Genomic DNA, 13,550 nt, shown 5'->3' on the forward strand with positions numbered 1-13,550 from the left:
TCAACATAGAGAGCAGCTAAAAATTATTAATTCTATTAGGAAATGGCTCAAAGCTGAAGTGTCTACTAATTTTAAGTGTCAAATTTGAAGGCTGATTTTTCAAGTGTACTTAAACACTTCACGTACTCCCATTGATCTCATTTGCATCCACGAGTATCAACAGCATTTACAAATCATGTTGCAATTACACCAAGGTGAGCATTCAGGAAAAAAACAATCCGTGAACAAGTTAGAAAAGTCTGGTTTATGCAGCCTGAATAACATTACACAGAAACGTAGGAAAAAACCACAGTGAGAAAGCAGTCTGCCTTAGCCAGGAACCTGCCTCTTTCCTTCTTGCAATCCTCTGGCTTACTTGCCAAATATCATTCATATTTTAAAAGAAACACGCCCTAGGTTCTACAGAGAATAGCTCTGTTCATCATGCAATTAATTTGCAGAGCACGGTCTTCTCTGTGCAATGAATTTTACATAAAAATACAGGGATTTGTCTATCCATTTACAATTTTCATCTAACATCACCTTAGCTATAATTCCATGGAAATTCAAAGGAACTGCCCTTGTGCATAAACTACCACGGAAAGCTTCAGAATAAGAGATTTAATTTTCCCAGTATTTAAACACTTAAATGGTTTCCATCATAAAGCATGCAATCTTAGCTATCATTATCATTCATTCTGCCTAGAATGCTTTGCAGCTAGCTGAATCAAGATTTTTTTAGGCAAGGTTACATACCTTGCTTTTAAAATTGGCATACATATACTGGGCAATCAGTAAGCTTGGAACTGAAAACACAGTACATCTAAAAAGCCCTCAAACTTGATATATTGATTTAGATTCTGCCTCCTGCTTGCTTCTCATTCATTGTTTTTGATAAACAGCTGCACAATTATTTATTTATTTGTTACCTTGTGACTCAGGTGGCTTAATCTGAGAAGATTCACATTTCTGTCTCCGTCGCTGCTTTTCATCTTCCCATATAGCTTGCAAACCAGGGTTCCTGCCAATCTGGGCTGAAATACACAAGAATACGTGAAGGGAAGTCTGTCAATATGACAAAAAAGCATTCTTCCTCCCAAATTAAGATTCTGACACTCTTCATCTCTTTTGTCATTCTAACCTGTTATTTTTTTAATTGCAATTCTTGCCTTACTCTCAGATTCAGTGTTATGTAAAAGCTAAGGTGTAACTTTATTTGTTTTCTAGATCTCCTATTTGTTTTCTAGATCTTTGGCTTTTGCTGGTCTTCTCACCAAGTATGTGTGTGTATGTATGTATGTATGTACGTACACACATACTTGATACTGATATTTCACTTACTCTCCTTATAGGTCTGAAACCTTCTGTTAGGCATTAACAAAAATCTCTATTATTCTGACAATAGGCTATTCTTATAACATGTTTTCTTCCAGAGTTCATTCATTATTTTTTTAAACTTCATAAATCTGTAGATCAACATTTCACTGACACAGGACTGTGGCTTAACTAAACCGACCCTTAAAAAAAGATGACAATACAGATCCTGTCCTAAAACATTTTACATGGAAAGTTATTAACACTTCACCTTCAATATCCAGTTGATTTAAAATATCAGCAGCTACTGCATCCACCTCCAATTCACAGGTACTTTGTGGCTCAACACCTTTCAACATTAAAGAGCTGTGACAACATAAATACCACAGGTTAATTTTATCGGTATGTTGATTTTGAAACATGCATCATCACTGTTTTCTAACTGGACTAACATCTAAAGTATTTCACGGTGAATGAATGTACCTGAATACAGAATTACCAGTTCTCATCCTCACCTGCAAGTCCTTAAATTAATGGTCATATCCAAATCTAATTGGATGAGAAATTTGCATCTTCAACTTAAAGGGATTAGCTTTTTCTTTTGTGGGGAGAAGAGAAAGAAGTGGTAAACAACTCTAAATACTACAGCAATTAGAACAATGTTCTCCTCAAATACAAGCTGAAATATTCTATGGAACTCTCAGCCAATATGACCATCTGCATTCTCATGATCTTGTGCCGAGAAAACACAGCAGCAAGAATTTTTCTTTCATTCACAGTTCAGAGCAATGCAAAACAGTTTAACATTTCCAACTGAGGAAAGTGAAGCAGAAAATGTTTTATTTTTCAGATTTTTTTTTTAATTTAGGGGGCTCAGGGGTAGCCTGGTGAATATAAATAGGGTACTAGCATCCCAAACACAAGCAGAACTAAGGATAACTGGCTGGGTAAAGACTGAAAATACTAGAAACAGATTAAAGCTTGTTGTATAATGATCTGATAACTTCCTGCTGTGCCTTTTCAGATCTGCTCACATCAGTGGCCTTCCACCTGTTGCTGACAGTGAAGTAGTTTTAAGGAGTCTGTGGAGGAAGCTAAGAAAGAGAAACCTCCCAGGTTTATGTGGAGGTCTGTTTACCTTTTTCGAAATTTTTAGGGAAACACAGAAAATCCCCTCAAAACTCCCCATAGTTAAAATAACCTGTTCTTCAGTTAAAATATGCTATTGTTTATGACCCTTTGTCTAGGTTAATTAACTGATCACTTACAGAATCATAGAATCATTTAGGTTGGAAAAGACCTTTAAGATCATCAAGTCCAACTGTTAACCCAGCACTGCCAAGCCCACCACTAAACCATGTCCCTAAGCGCCACGTCTACACATCTTTTAAATACCTCCAGGGACGGTGACTCCACCGCTTCCCTGGGCAGCCTGTTCCAATGCTTCCCAACCCTTTTGGTGAAGAAATTGTTCCTAATATCTAATCTAAACAACATTTACTTGTATTCCTACATTCTTTGACATACAAAAAGCCTCAAAAATCTCAGCATGGAATGTAAGATACAATTCATTAATATTTTCAATACTCTCTATAAGCACTATGGAAGTCACTATAGAACAAGGAGGTAGCAGATGATGTAATTTAAAGCTGGATATCCCCGACACCTTCTCTGAAAATTAAGTATTTAACTGTCTAGAAATATGAAATCTGAAAGAAATGTGAAACTAAACCGTTTCACTTATGCTTTAAGAGCAAAAATCTAATGACTTCTCAGAAAACAGAGAACTCAGCCACAAAAAAAATTTGAATTTCTAAAAGGCTTCAGGGCATCATATTTATTATCAAGAGATAAGATGGCACACCACAAAAAAAACCCAAAACTGACCCCTTCATCACATTCCCAATCTGGAATATTCTAGAAAAGAAAAATATTTACTTCTAAACTCCTTTTGCAAAGGTCTATAGTACAGACCACTAGCAAACTATAGATTTACCTAAAGCTGGTTCAGACACATGTTGTTCCTTAAGAGGGTTATCCACAGGCAAAGTGTGTAGATCTGCTCTGTAGAGAGCTAATTAAAACTGCTAGGATGCCTCCTGCGAGAAAGCTCTAAAATATTTTTCCTGACTTTGAAGCAGCAAAAGACCAAGAGGTTCTCTCAAAGGCATTGCAGAAATTAAACTGGTTTAAGCAACCCAAACGGAAGGTAAAGGGTTGCTTTCATGGCAGCTTCAGTGGTCTACTGCTTTACCATCACACCAGAACTCGCAAGATATTCAGCCCATGCAAAAAGTACATGCTGTAAGTGAAATACAGAACAAAGGAGTACTTCTAAACAGGTGCAACATTTCTCCCATCTCACTTCCTCCTGGCCCTCAGCTTTCCTTGCTTCTCCCAAAAGAACAACTCTTTCTTCCACAAACTGTGGTCCTACTGCCCAAGGGGCAGAGGCTGAGATATTCAAAAGAAGAAAAGGGACACACCCCCACCCCCACCCACCCCCCAACAAATTAAGAGGACTACTTATCTGAAGGGATAACACAATATGAGCTTTTATTGACTGCTGTCGAGTTCTGCCAATAGAATGGAGATCCAATATTTCTGAAGTGTATCAACATACTACATGACTGAGTTTAAGATACCAAACCCATTCACTTGTGATTACAAAAGCAAGAACTATTTATTAGGTCCACAACAGTGTATGAACGTCATGAAGGTTAAGAAAGGCACTGGAAAACAAATACTTTGCTTTGTAAGACTGTTAGGTAACAGTATCATGCACAGAGAAAACCGAAATTGTTAGGCTATAATTACTTTATTACACCTGTATCTATTTGTCCACCTATGAAGAACTAACATCAGTCAATTGAAATGCCAACTGCATTTTGCATAATGCAAAAATAGCCTCCTGTATTGTTTAGAAAGAATGAGACACTGAGAACCTTACAGAACACTGAGACCTTACAAAAATAATTTTCTGAATTCCTTAACAATGAGAGAGTCAAGTTCTGAAAAAGTCAACTTTTTTTAAAATCTCCAGTGGACATAAAAAAACCCCAGTAAACTTAACTCAGTTAACTGTTAGACAAGGAACTGGACAAGATAGAAATAAACAGTGTTAGAAATGTAAGCAGAAATTAAACCAGTCCTAGAATACCTATTTACTGGCACTTATAAGGGAACAGACAGAGAGGACTGAAAGGAGATCTCGTTATTTGGTCATTGTGTTATTGTGATACATAGAAAGAGTCAAAGTTCAATTTGTATTACTAGTTTGATTGTTCAGCTGATGCATAACTTGACTTTTGGGGTAACAAATAAATATTCCCCTCTGTAAGGCTGATAGGGTTTACTGTGATAACCTCAACCTCTCTACAGCAGACTCAGCTTTCAATAGTCATCTTTGCCCTCCTCCTGTATCCCATTATAATAGTGGAACTTTTATTGGAAAGTAAAATCCTGTATTACGTATAATATGAAACTGAGAAACAAAACAGAAATCTTAGCAATCAGATTTTTAAAAGACTGAGGGATAAGAAATAGGCATCCTGAAAGTAAATATTAGAAATTGCCTGACGCTTAACATTTTGAAAGCATACAGTTTAAAAGCAGAGAAAATAAAATTTCCAGAATAATTTCTTGGCAGCCATGCTTTTAAAGTCTGTGATGCCACATTTTGTGGCTGCATTAATACAGTAAATGCATTTTTTGCTCTGTATGTAAACGTATGTTTCACTCTGTTACAGCAAAAGGCAGCAGAGCAGGATATTTCTTTATTTTAAACACCGAAAAGTAGTCTACAGAAGTTGTGAAGCACTTATGTAGAATTCCTTAGAACTCTAAGATGCTGTACATTGATATATGATTACTAATCCCTCCAGTCAGCAGTACTGTTTCAGTTATTGTGAGAACTAAGAGTGCAGATCACAGAACTCCTAAACCAAAGCAGCTCAGCCTTTTAGCAGAAGTAGACTGCCCATGCCCTAATGCACACTTTAAGGACAAGCCATTGCCATCACTTCCCTCCCTTCCCAGTCATGCCAGCAGCTAAGTGTCCACAATATGATCAAAACACATACTTTTCATGTCACGCACTTTGGGCACTCATATTTATCAAAGCATTCAGACAGAGCCTGCCTGCACAGCAGGCGACAGGAACTGCATGCAAGCTGAAACTTGCATTTTGATCACATAGTAAGAAAGGACTGCAAGATCACTAGGAAACAAGAATGAGAGAGGAGGTTGCAAAAATTTTGCCTGCTCCCTTCATGAAATCAAAGCATTTCTTGGAACAAATGAAAAGGTATCACAATACATAATGGTCATTGATATCAGGAGAGTTTCTGATTTTAATACTTTCCTTTGCTAAATGAGACATAAAAATGACTGGAATTCTGGTCAAGATCTGTCTTTGACTTGTTTGGTAGATGCAACAGCAAAGCTCTGAGCTTTCTACTTTCACTAATTTCCTCTTTAAAAAGAGTCCAATTTAAAAAAAAACAAAACAGAAAGAAAATTCTTGAAAAATTTAAGACAAAGTCTATTTTTATTGTTAGTGACCTATTTCTGAAAAGTTTGTTTGATGACTAAAATCATTAACTGAAATATTTGCCTTTTCTCTGACAAAGACAGCTTTCTATTATTTTCCTTTTATCTAATTAAGATATTTTGTCAAAAAAACCTGTCTTGGTTTTCCACATCCCCATCAAGCATGTGGCCAGTGATTTGTCTTGGGAACCAATCAATACTGCAGACAGAATTGGCCAAGAGCATTCCAAATCATCACATTTCTTATTTATTTGGAGATTCTAATATGGATTTATCCTATAAAAATAACACTAAATTCAACATTACTGAATTCAGTAAACAAACTGGTAGTTGTCACTATAACTTAAGTCTTTTTCCATAATAATATTAATTTGAAGCATGTTCTTTGTCTGCAACTCACCAAGATTCAAACGATTGCAGCAATCAGAAGCAGAAAAGCTCGGTTTTCCCAAGCTCTAAATCAAACAGGTATAAGGAGTCTTTCTGTCAAAAACTACAGTATTCCAATTAACATGGCACATTATTCAAATTAAAAACACTGAGCTAACAAAAGCTCTTTTTTGAAACAAATGTAGGATTTATCATCATAATTCTTGTTAACGTTTTCAGGATTAAGGCAGGGCTGGCAGTCAAAACTGCACACTCCAAAGACTGATGTGCAGACTAACGAAGACAACTGACACGTACAGTAAGATTTTCATAAGACTTGAAAAATGTCTTCTCAATACAATCGGGTAATTAACTTGGCATTTAACATCCTTGTCAAGGTGAGTTGCTAGACACGTGCGCTAACAGAAGTCAGGGCAGTAGCACCACAAGCTTCTGCAACATCCAGGTAAGCCACAAAGGCCAAGGAGCCATTTGTTCCCACTTCAGGAAAAACCTCAAAGGGCATATGAAAGCAGAGCAGCTTTAACTGGCCCTTCTAATATTTTAATTCACTCTGAACAAAACAGAAATGTCAGAGGGAGAAGGAGGAATAAATAACTGTACTTCAGGACAGCTTGTAACATAATTACGTGACTTCTTTGAGAACTATATGATCTGAGTACTGCCGATAGCTTTGTCAGCTGTTAGGTTTGCTGATTTTGCTCACCTAGAACAAACATGCACAAGACACCAGGAAAATATAAGAAGCAACTGTATCTCCCACTCTCCCAGACCAAACCACATTCCTGAAGCTACAGTGCTGCAATTAGCAAGTGAGAAGATAGGATGAAGAAGTTAGAATACATCCAATCTCCTAGCTGTATTTAGTTGAAGACATGAATAACTTCAGGTCATTAGCAGTTGTTATGCCCTTGAAAGATACTCAGAAGTGGTCTAATTTGACACAGATTGGCTTACACAACAGTCTAGCCACCTGCCTGCATCACGTGTCAATTTTACAAGGAAAAAGATACTTATGTAATATCAAAACCATGATTTGAGAGTAGCTGTATTAGAACAAGATTAGAAAAGAAGACTTAGCAAGTCCCAGCCAAAGCTTTTCACGGCATCTAGGTTTCGTTTTGTGAAAGAGAACATAGATAGAATTGTTCACAAGGTACAACTTGTTATACAGAGATACGAAAGGCACAGTTAAGTGAGGTGGCATAGGAATGGAAACAACCTAGCTGCAAGAGAACAAAAGTTTACTCTCCTAAGAAGCAAGATAAATCGGGCTTGCACAACATTGAGCTGCCATGGCCAGGCTACTTGAGATACTCAAACCAATTCATTTAAAATTACCTTTTATACCTGCACACTATGTTGAAAAAATGCCATACAAATCCATCATACCTTTGTAGAAAAAGCTCCAAATAAATTATTTTGAGAACAGAGAGAACAGTCCTTATTTTTGAAGAAAGTAAAAGCTTGTTGGCACTATCCACTGGGATAATAATACTACTGCAGGATGAAACCTGTGCTCAAAGAGAGTACCAAGGTTTGGTTCCTCAGATGCTGAGGCAATGAATTAAAGCAACGGTGGATGCACAATTAAAAAAGTGTCCATTACATACAGTTAGCTAGGTCAAAGCCCTCAAAAAACTTAAAGAATGGATATCAAGGTCAGTATCTTAATTCACGAACATTAATGACAGCCTAGGGAAACAAGTTCTGTGATGACTACATCTCAGGTATTTATAACGTTAAACTGAGGATAGCAGGAAAAAAAATGAACCTCACAGAGAATGTGAAAGGTGTCACTCAACCACACTGATAAGGACTCTAAACTTTGACATAATAATTTTCCATATTCTGTTCACGTAAGAAAAAAAGTCTTTGTTTGCATGATGTTCCAGTGACTTGAATAATGCACACATTTTATAAAGAATCAAATGGCTAAATAAAAACATGTACATCCTGACAAGTGAGAAAAGCAATTATGACAGCCACAAATCTAGTAGAAGTCTTTAACATTACACAACTGCTAGACTGTACAATAGTGTTGTCAGATCTCTCGATTTCCCTATAAACTAGTGTTCACTAGCAAATCTAGGATTCAAGTGTTTCTCAAAAGCATTCTACTAATCATTCTGCTTTTAACACGTCACATCTAAGTGGTAGACTTAACCGGCAGATTACTCCAAGCCTGATGTTTACCAGAAAGTTTTCTCACTGGAACTCATGGAAGTGTTTCATCATTTATTATCAGCTACCTGAGGGACAACATAAATGTGTCTCACGTGAAGAATTCCTCTTGTCAAAATTGTTGGATAGCACTGCCAGGCTCAGATGACTACTGCCTATTTTAAGGTGGGCTTTGTAGGCTCCAGTCTGATAACACTGGCAAGTATCCTACCTAAAAGCCTTACAACATCAGGGATTCCTGGGCACTAGTGGCTTTGGATATTCGACTACTTCAACACAGAACCTCTCTAGAATTAGATTATAAGAACTGTCCCTGGCTTAACACAGTATGCTAATTATAGCAGCAAGTTAATAATTCAGAGATTTGCCAGGAGCAAGACAGGACATGGCTGGGTTAAATACTGCTCTGGAGAAGTGGCTGAGTAGCAAGGTGCTATCTAGTACTGAAGAGTGAGTTCAGTGACCAAGAAACTCTGGCATAGTTCTCAAATTTTTTTTTTTTTAAATAAGGAACCACCACTAGCATTTACTCATGCAAAATGTTGCTAATTTTACATACGTAACTTTTGAATAATATTTTGCATATTTCCTACCAGGCATCCAGAGCATTGGATTTCAACTACTTGATGTACTCCAAAGTCAAGAAATGACAAATCACTGGCACTGCTTGGCTAAACCAGAGAACTTGTCAAGCGCCACTTGCAGCAAGGACTTGGCAGATACGTGTTGGACTATCTCAAAAATTTATTCTCAATGTACACAAACCAAGGATAATGAGTCCAAACGGATGTCCCAATCACTAAGAATACAAGGCAGCCCTAGAAATTTTGTAGTCTCAAACAACATTTGACTGTTTTTTCCCTTTTTGCTTTTTCTTGAAAGAGCAACTAACAACTTATGTGTACAGGCAAAAGGTAGGGAAAGATTTATGAGATCTTCATATCTGATGTAAAGGACAAACAAAGACTTAGAGTACTGACACACAGGAGAAATTCCAAATGCTGCTGGAAATAGCAGTCAAATGATGAAATATGCCAAGTAAAATATTTTTGCTGAACAATTCACAAAACAGTTAAACATCTCAACTTAAACTCAAGAAGACTGGATAATAAAGTGACGGGACTGTGCCAGTATTGCACATAAAACTAGAAATCAATACAGCTATACACAGAAACCAAGTGTTTGGAATACAGAATATACTTTGTTAAGGAAAGACAGAAATAAAGGAAGAAGGGCAGCTTTACAGATACCAAGTAATGCTGTAGACAGCAAGAATAAAAACAGTATGGAAAAAAAATCTGAGTCACAATCATTTTAGGGTACAGTTACAAGGGTTTCCTTGGATAGATATCTCATATACTATCTGGGTCAGATTTACCATCGGCAAGGTTGATCATAACAATTACGGGTCCATTAAACCAACCTAGATGCAAATTTTCAGAATTTTAAAGGAAATAAAGTAGGAAGGTAATCTGAAGTGGGACAAACTGCAGTATGGGTTTGATTACAAGAACACTGTTCTAAGTTGATGCCTCCCATAACTAATCCAGGAGAAATTACAACAGGCAATTAATTTTGTGGAAATGCAGAACAGAGTAAAATCACAAATGGAAAAGAGTTTGGGTTTGTTACTTTGCAGTGGCACGTACATCCTACAGCATGTGGAAGACAGCCATGCTAGAACACCTTTAATAAGATAATTCATTTTCTAGACAAAGGAATGTTTGACAGTATCAAATGGAAAACAATTTCAGTTGGAGGAGATGTAAATTAGTTCCTAAATTATTAAAGTGTTTTAAGAGTTGGCTAAAGGTGAAATTCCTATTGGTTACATAAAAAAAGACTGAGGGTTGCTACAAAATTCGTAGAATTGAATATAGACCAGTTTCTGGGACTGAGTTTACTTCACATCTCATTAATATTGTTGGCAGGAAATGCAGGAGTGTACTAACGAAATAGGCTGATAAGGCAAGCTAGTAGACATACTGGATACATAACCAGATCATAGTACCATAAAACAAAGAAGGATAACTTAGAAGTAGAATAACAAAAACAGGATGAAATTTAAAAATGGGATGCAAGACCCTATATGAACTTATAAGGGATTCCAAATGGAAGATTATCAGTTGGAAAAAAGGAAGAGGAGAAACATCTTGTACTAATAAATCCTAAAATGTTTACATAAACCAAATTGACATGGTAAATGAGATTGTAAAGCATATCAGAGAAGAGAACTACCAGTATCATTACATATGGCACTGGAATTTGTCTAGTATACTATGTAGTACTGTATTTGGTCTGGCTGAGAGAGAGTTAATTTTCCCCACAGCAGCTCTCATAGTGCTATGCTTCCTACTGGTAGCTAGCAAAGTGTTGATAACACACCAGTGTTTTGGCTACTGCTGAGCAGTGCTGGCTCAGCACCAAGGCTGTCTGTCCAACATTTCTCCCCACCTCACCAGTGGGCTGGGGGTGGACAAGATCTTGGGAGGGGACACAGCCAGGACAGCTGACCCAAACCGACCAAAGGATTATTTCATACCATATGATGTCTGCTCAGCAATAAAAAGCTGAGAGAAAGGAGGAGGAAGTGGGGGAGGCATTCGTCATTTAAGACGTTTCTCTTCCAGAGCTAGGCATACTGAAGCTCTGCTTCCCAGGAAGCGGCTGGACATCATCTGCTGATGGGAAGTAGAGAATAAATCTTTTGTTCTTTTCCTTTGCTTCTGCATGCGACCATTTGCTTTATTAAACTGCCTTTATCCTACCCACGAGGTTTTTTCCATCTTATTTTCTCCCCTCCCTGTCCAGCTGAGGAGGGGAGTGATAGAGCAACTTGGTGGGCACCTGGTGTCCAGCCAAGGTCAACCCACCACAAGTATTCCAGCTTTACATTCAAGAAAGAAATTCCTATTAGCAAAAGTACAGAGAATGAATGCTAGAGAAATGGACAGACTTGGTATTACTGCTAACATCCTACTGCTGGAATGCGTGTGAGAGTCAAAAAAAGGAGGGACTAGCACAAGTGACGTGTTGCACTCCGGCTGTATACACAAAAGTGCGGCAGGAGGAGGAAAGAAGGCGTGTGGATACAGCCATGAGGATGGGTGCCTGCATAGAAGACACCCTCCTGCTATGCTGGGCTCATCCCTCTCTGGGTTTGACAGCCAGGAAGTGCTACTTTGCTTTCTTTTTATCTGCCTTCCCCAGATCTGTGTAAAATAACATCAGATAATCCTGGTCTAACTTACAATCCAACCCCCCCAAAGGTTAACTAACTTGGCTTACATAACCAAGCCAAACAAAGGTTGAAATGGACTATGAACAAAGTATGCAACCAAAAAGGAGAAGAAATAGCCCAAGAGCAACTGCATATGAATTGACCACAAGTAAAATCACAAGACAACCATCAGATGAATGTTGTTTCAAAACTTCCTTAAAGTAGGAGTAGTAGAATCAGAAAAACAGATGCTACCTTGCACAAGCTCAAGTTTTTGCACACTAGAAAAATCTGAAGTAGATTTAAGGCTTTCTATTGGGGAAGCAAATGCTCCCAGTACGTAACGCTAGCAAGCAGTGTGGCACACTGAGCCTGATAAACTGTTCAGAGAAGAATGACAGGAACTACTCAAAGACTAATATTACTACTACTAGATGACAAAGTATTTACAGGACCTGTCAAACATTAGAAAGTAGCTTAAAGAATGAACTTGCTATGGGTAAACTATACAAATCAAGGTAGCACCAGATACTGTTTCTCTTCCCCTCGGCCCCAAAAACCTCAACACCCCAAATACATTCCTTTTCTTATAGAAGTAAAGCTATACAAATTATAAGCTGTAGATTAGGAAATGTATAGAAAAAAAGGAAGAGTATGGGAGACAGACATGAAAATTCTAAGCTGAAATTCTTACATAGCTACTATTTGAAATGGACAAACTGGAATACTCTGACAGCACACTGTTCATGTTAGTTAAGGGTGATTATGAAAACAGAATGTGTGAACTTATGTGTAAGTATTCTCCATAACTATTAAACTTGTTTAAGTTTTTTTCATCAAAAGTCATTAGCTACAAGCATATATTCCAAAAACCAGAAAGCTGAATTTGCCACACATATTCCTATTGTTATCTCCCAGTTAGATTTTTAAAACCATATACCAGAAAGTATACAAAGAAATTAAATAACAATCGCCTGTGTGACCTTAGTACCTTTTTTTTTTAAACATATAAAACATAAGAGTCCTTTAAATGAGAGAAGGGAACCCTGTAGTATATACAAGTTGATGTATGTAAGAAAATACTGCATACATTAAGAAAATTTGGCATGCTGACCTTGGTATTTCATCTTCTTCCCATTCAATGAAAGATGCACTGTTTGAATTTTCTGGCAAATGAATTCTGTGACGTTTACTTACACCTGATGTATCACCTAGAAAGAAAAACAGAATGAGAAATGAATTAATTTATGTGACAATATTTTTATGCATATAATTGCATTTTTTATTTAATACTACCAGTCCAAATGCTCCTAAAGAATAAACAGCACTGCATATCATCTTCAAAAAGTTAACTATGCTATCATTTAAATGATTTAACTTTCTTTCTAACATGTAGATATATATAAAAAGAAAAATATATTCTCAACACACTGACATTATTAGAATTACATTTGCTGTGTTCTAGTCATATCTTAACCTAAATTCAATCTTTTCCTATTTCTGAAAATAACTGTTTCATGATTTACTGTTTCAAAGTATATCATGCAGAGTCTGATGTAAACTTCAGAATTCTAAGTGTCTGGGTGCTCAGGTCAGATCCCAATGGAAATTAGAAGCTAAAAGAAAACACTAAATTCTACTTCACACTTTTCCTCTTTCTTATTTATGAGCTGAAAGACAATACACGATATATTCCAGATGCAGTAGCAGCAAGAGGAAACCTGCAATGAAGGCAGATATTGCCTGACCTACAAATAAACACCGTGTAAGTTTGCTTGGAAGTCTCAGTGTAAGGAAGTGTGCTCCAAAGTCATGCTGGGGAAGTTCCCCCTGAAGATTTACTACCTTCCTTGTGGGTCTCCTCCTGAACCTTCACTGTTCTGAGGAAGGAAAGACAATATACAACAGGAAA

The 13,550-nt window shown here is 37.2% G+C and overlaps 1 protein-coding gene across 1 annotated transcript in view; it reads right to left on the reverse strand.

Moving 5' to 3' along the window:
* Nucleotides 1–13,550, reverse strand: part of REV3L (REV3 like, DNA directed polymerase zeta catalytic subunit) — a 124,483-nt gene that overhangs the window by 55,029 nt on the left and 55,904 nt on the right. Inside the window, exons 5-7 of the mRNA XM_054821467.1 lie at nt 12,753–12,849; nt 1,565–1,659; nt 909–1,013 (exon numbers count right to left, since the gene is read on the reverse strand). Coding sequence (XP_054677442.1) covers nt 909–1,013; nt 1,565–1,659; nt 12,753–12,849 — 297 coding nt within the window. The remainder of the gene's footprint in view (nt 1–908; nt 1,014–1,564; nt 1,660–12,752; nt 12,850–13,550) is intronic.

Source organism: Grus americana, chromosome 3 (assembly GCF_028858705.1).
Source record: "Grus americana isolate bGruAme1 chromosome 3, bGruAme1.mat, whole genome shotgun sequence".
NCBI classification, from domain to species: Eukaryota; Metazoa; Chordata; class Aves; order Gruiformes; family Gruidae; genus Grus; species Grus americana.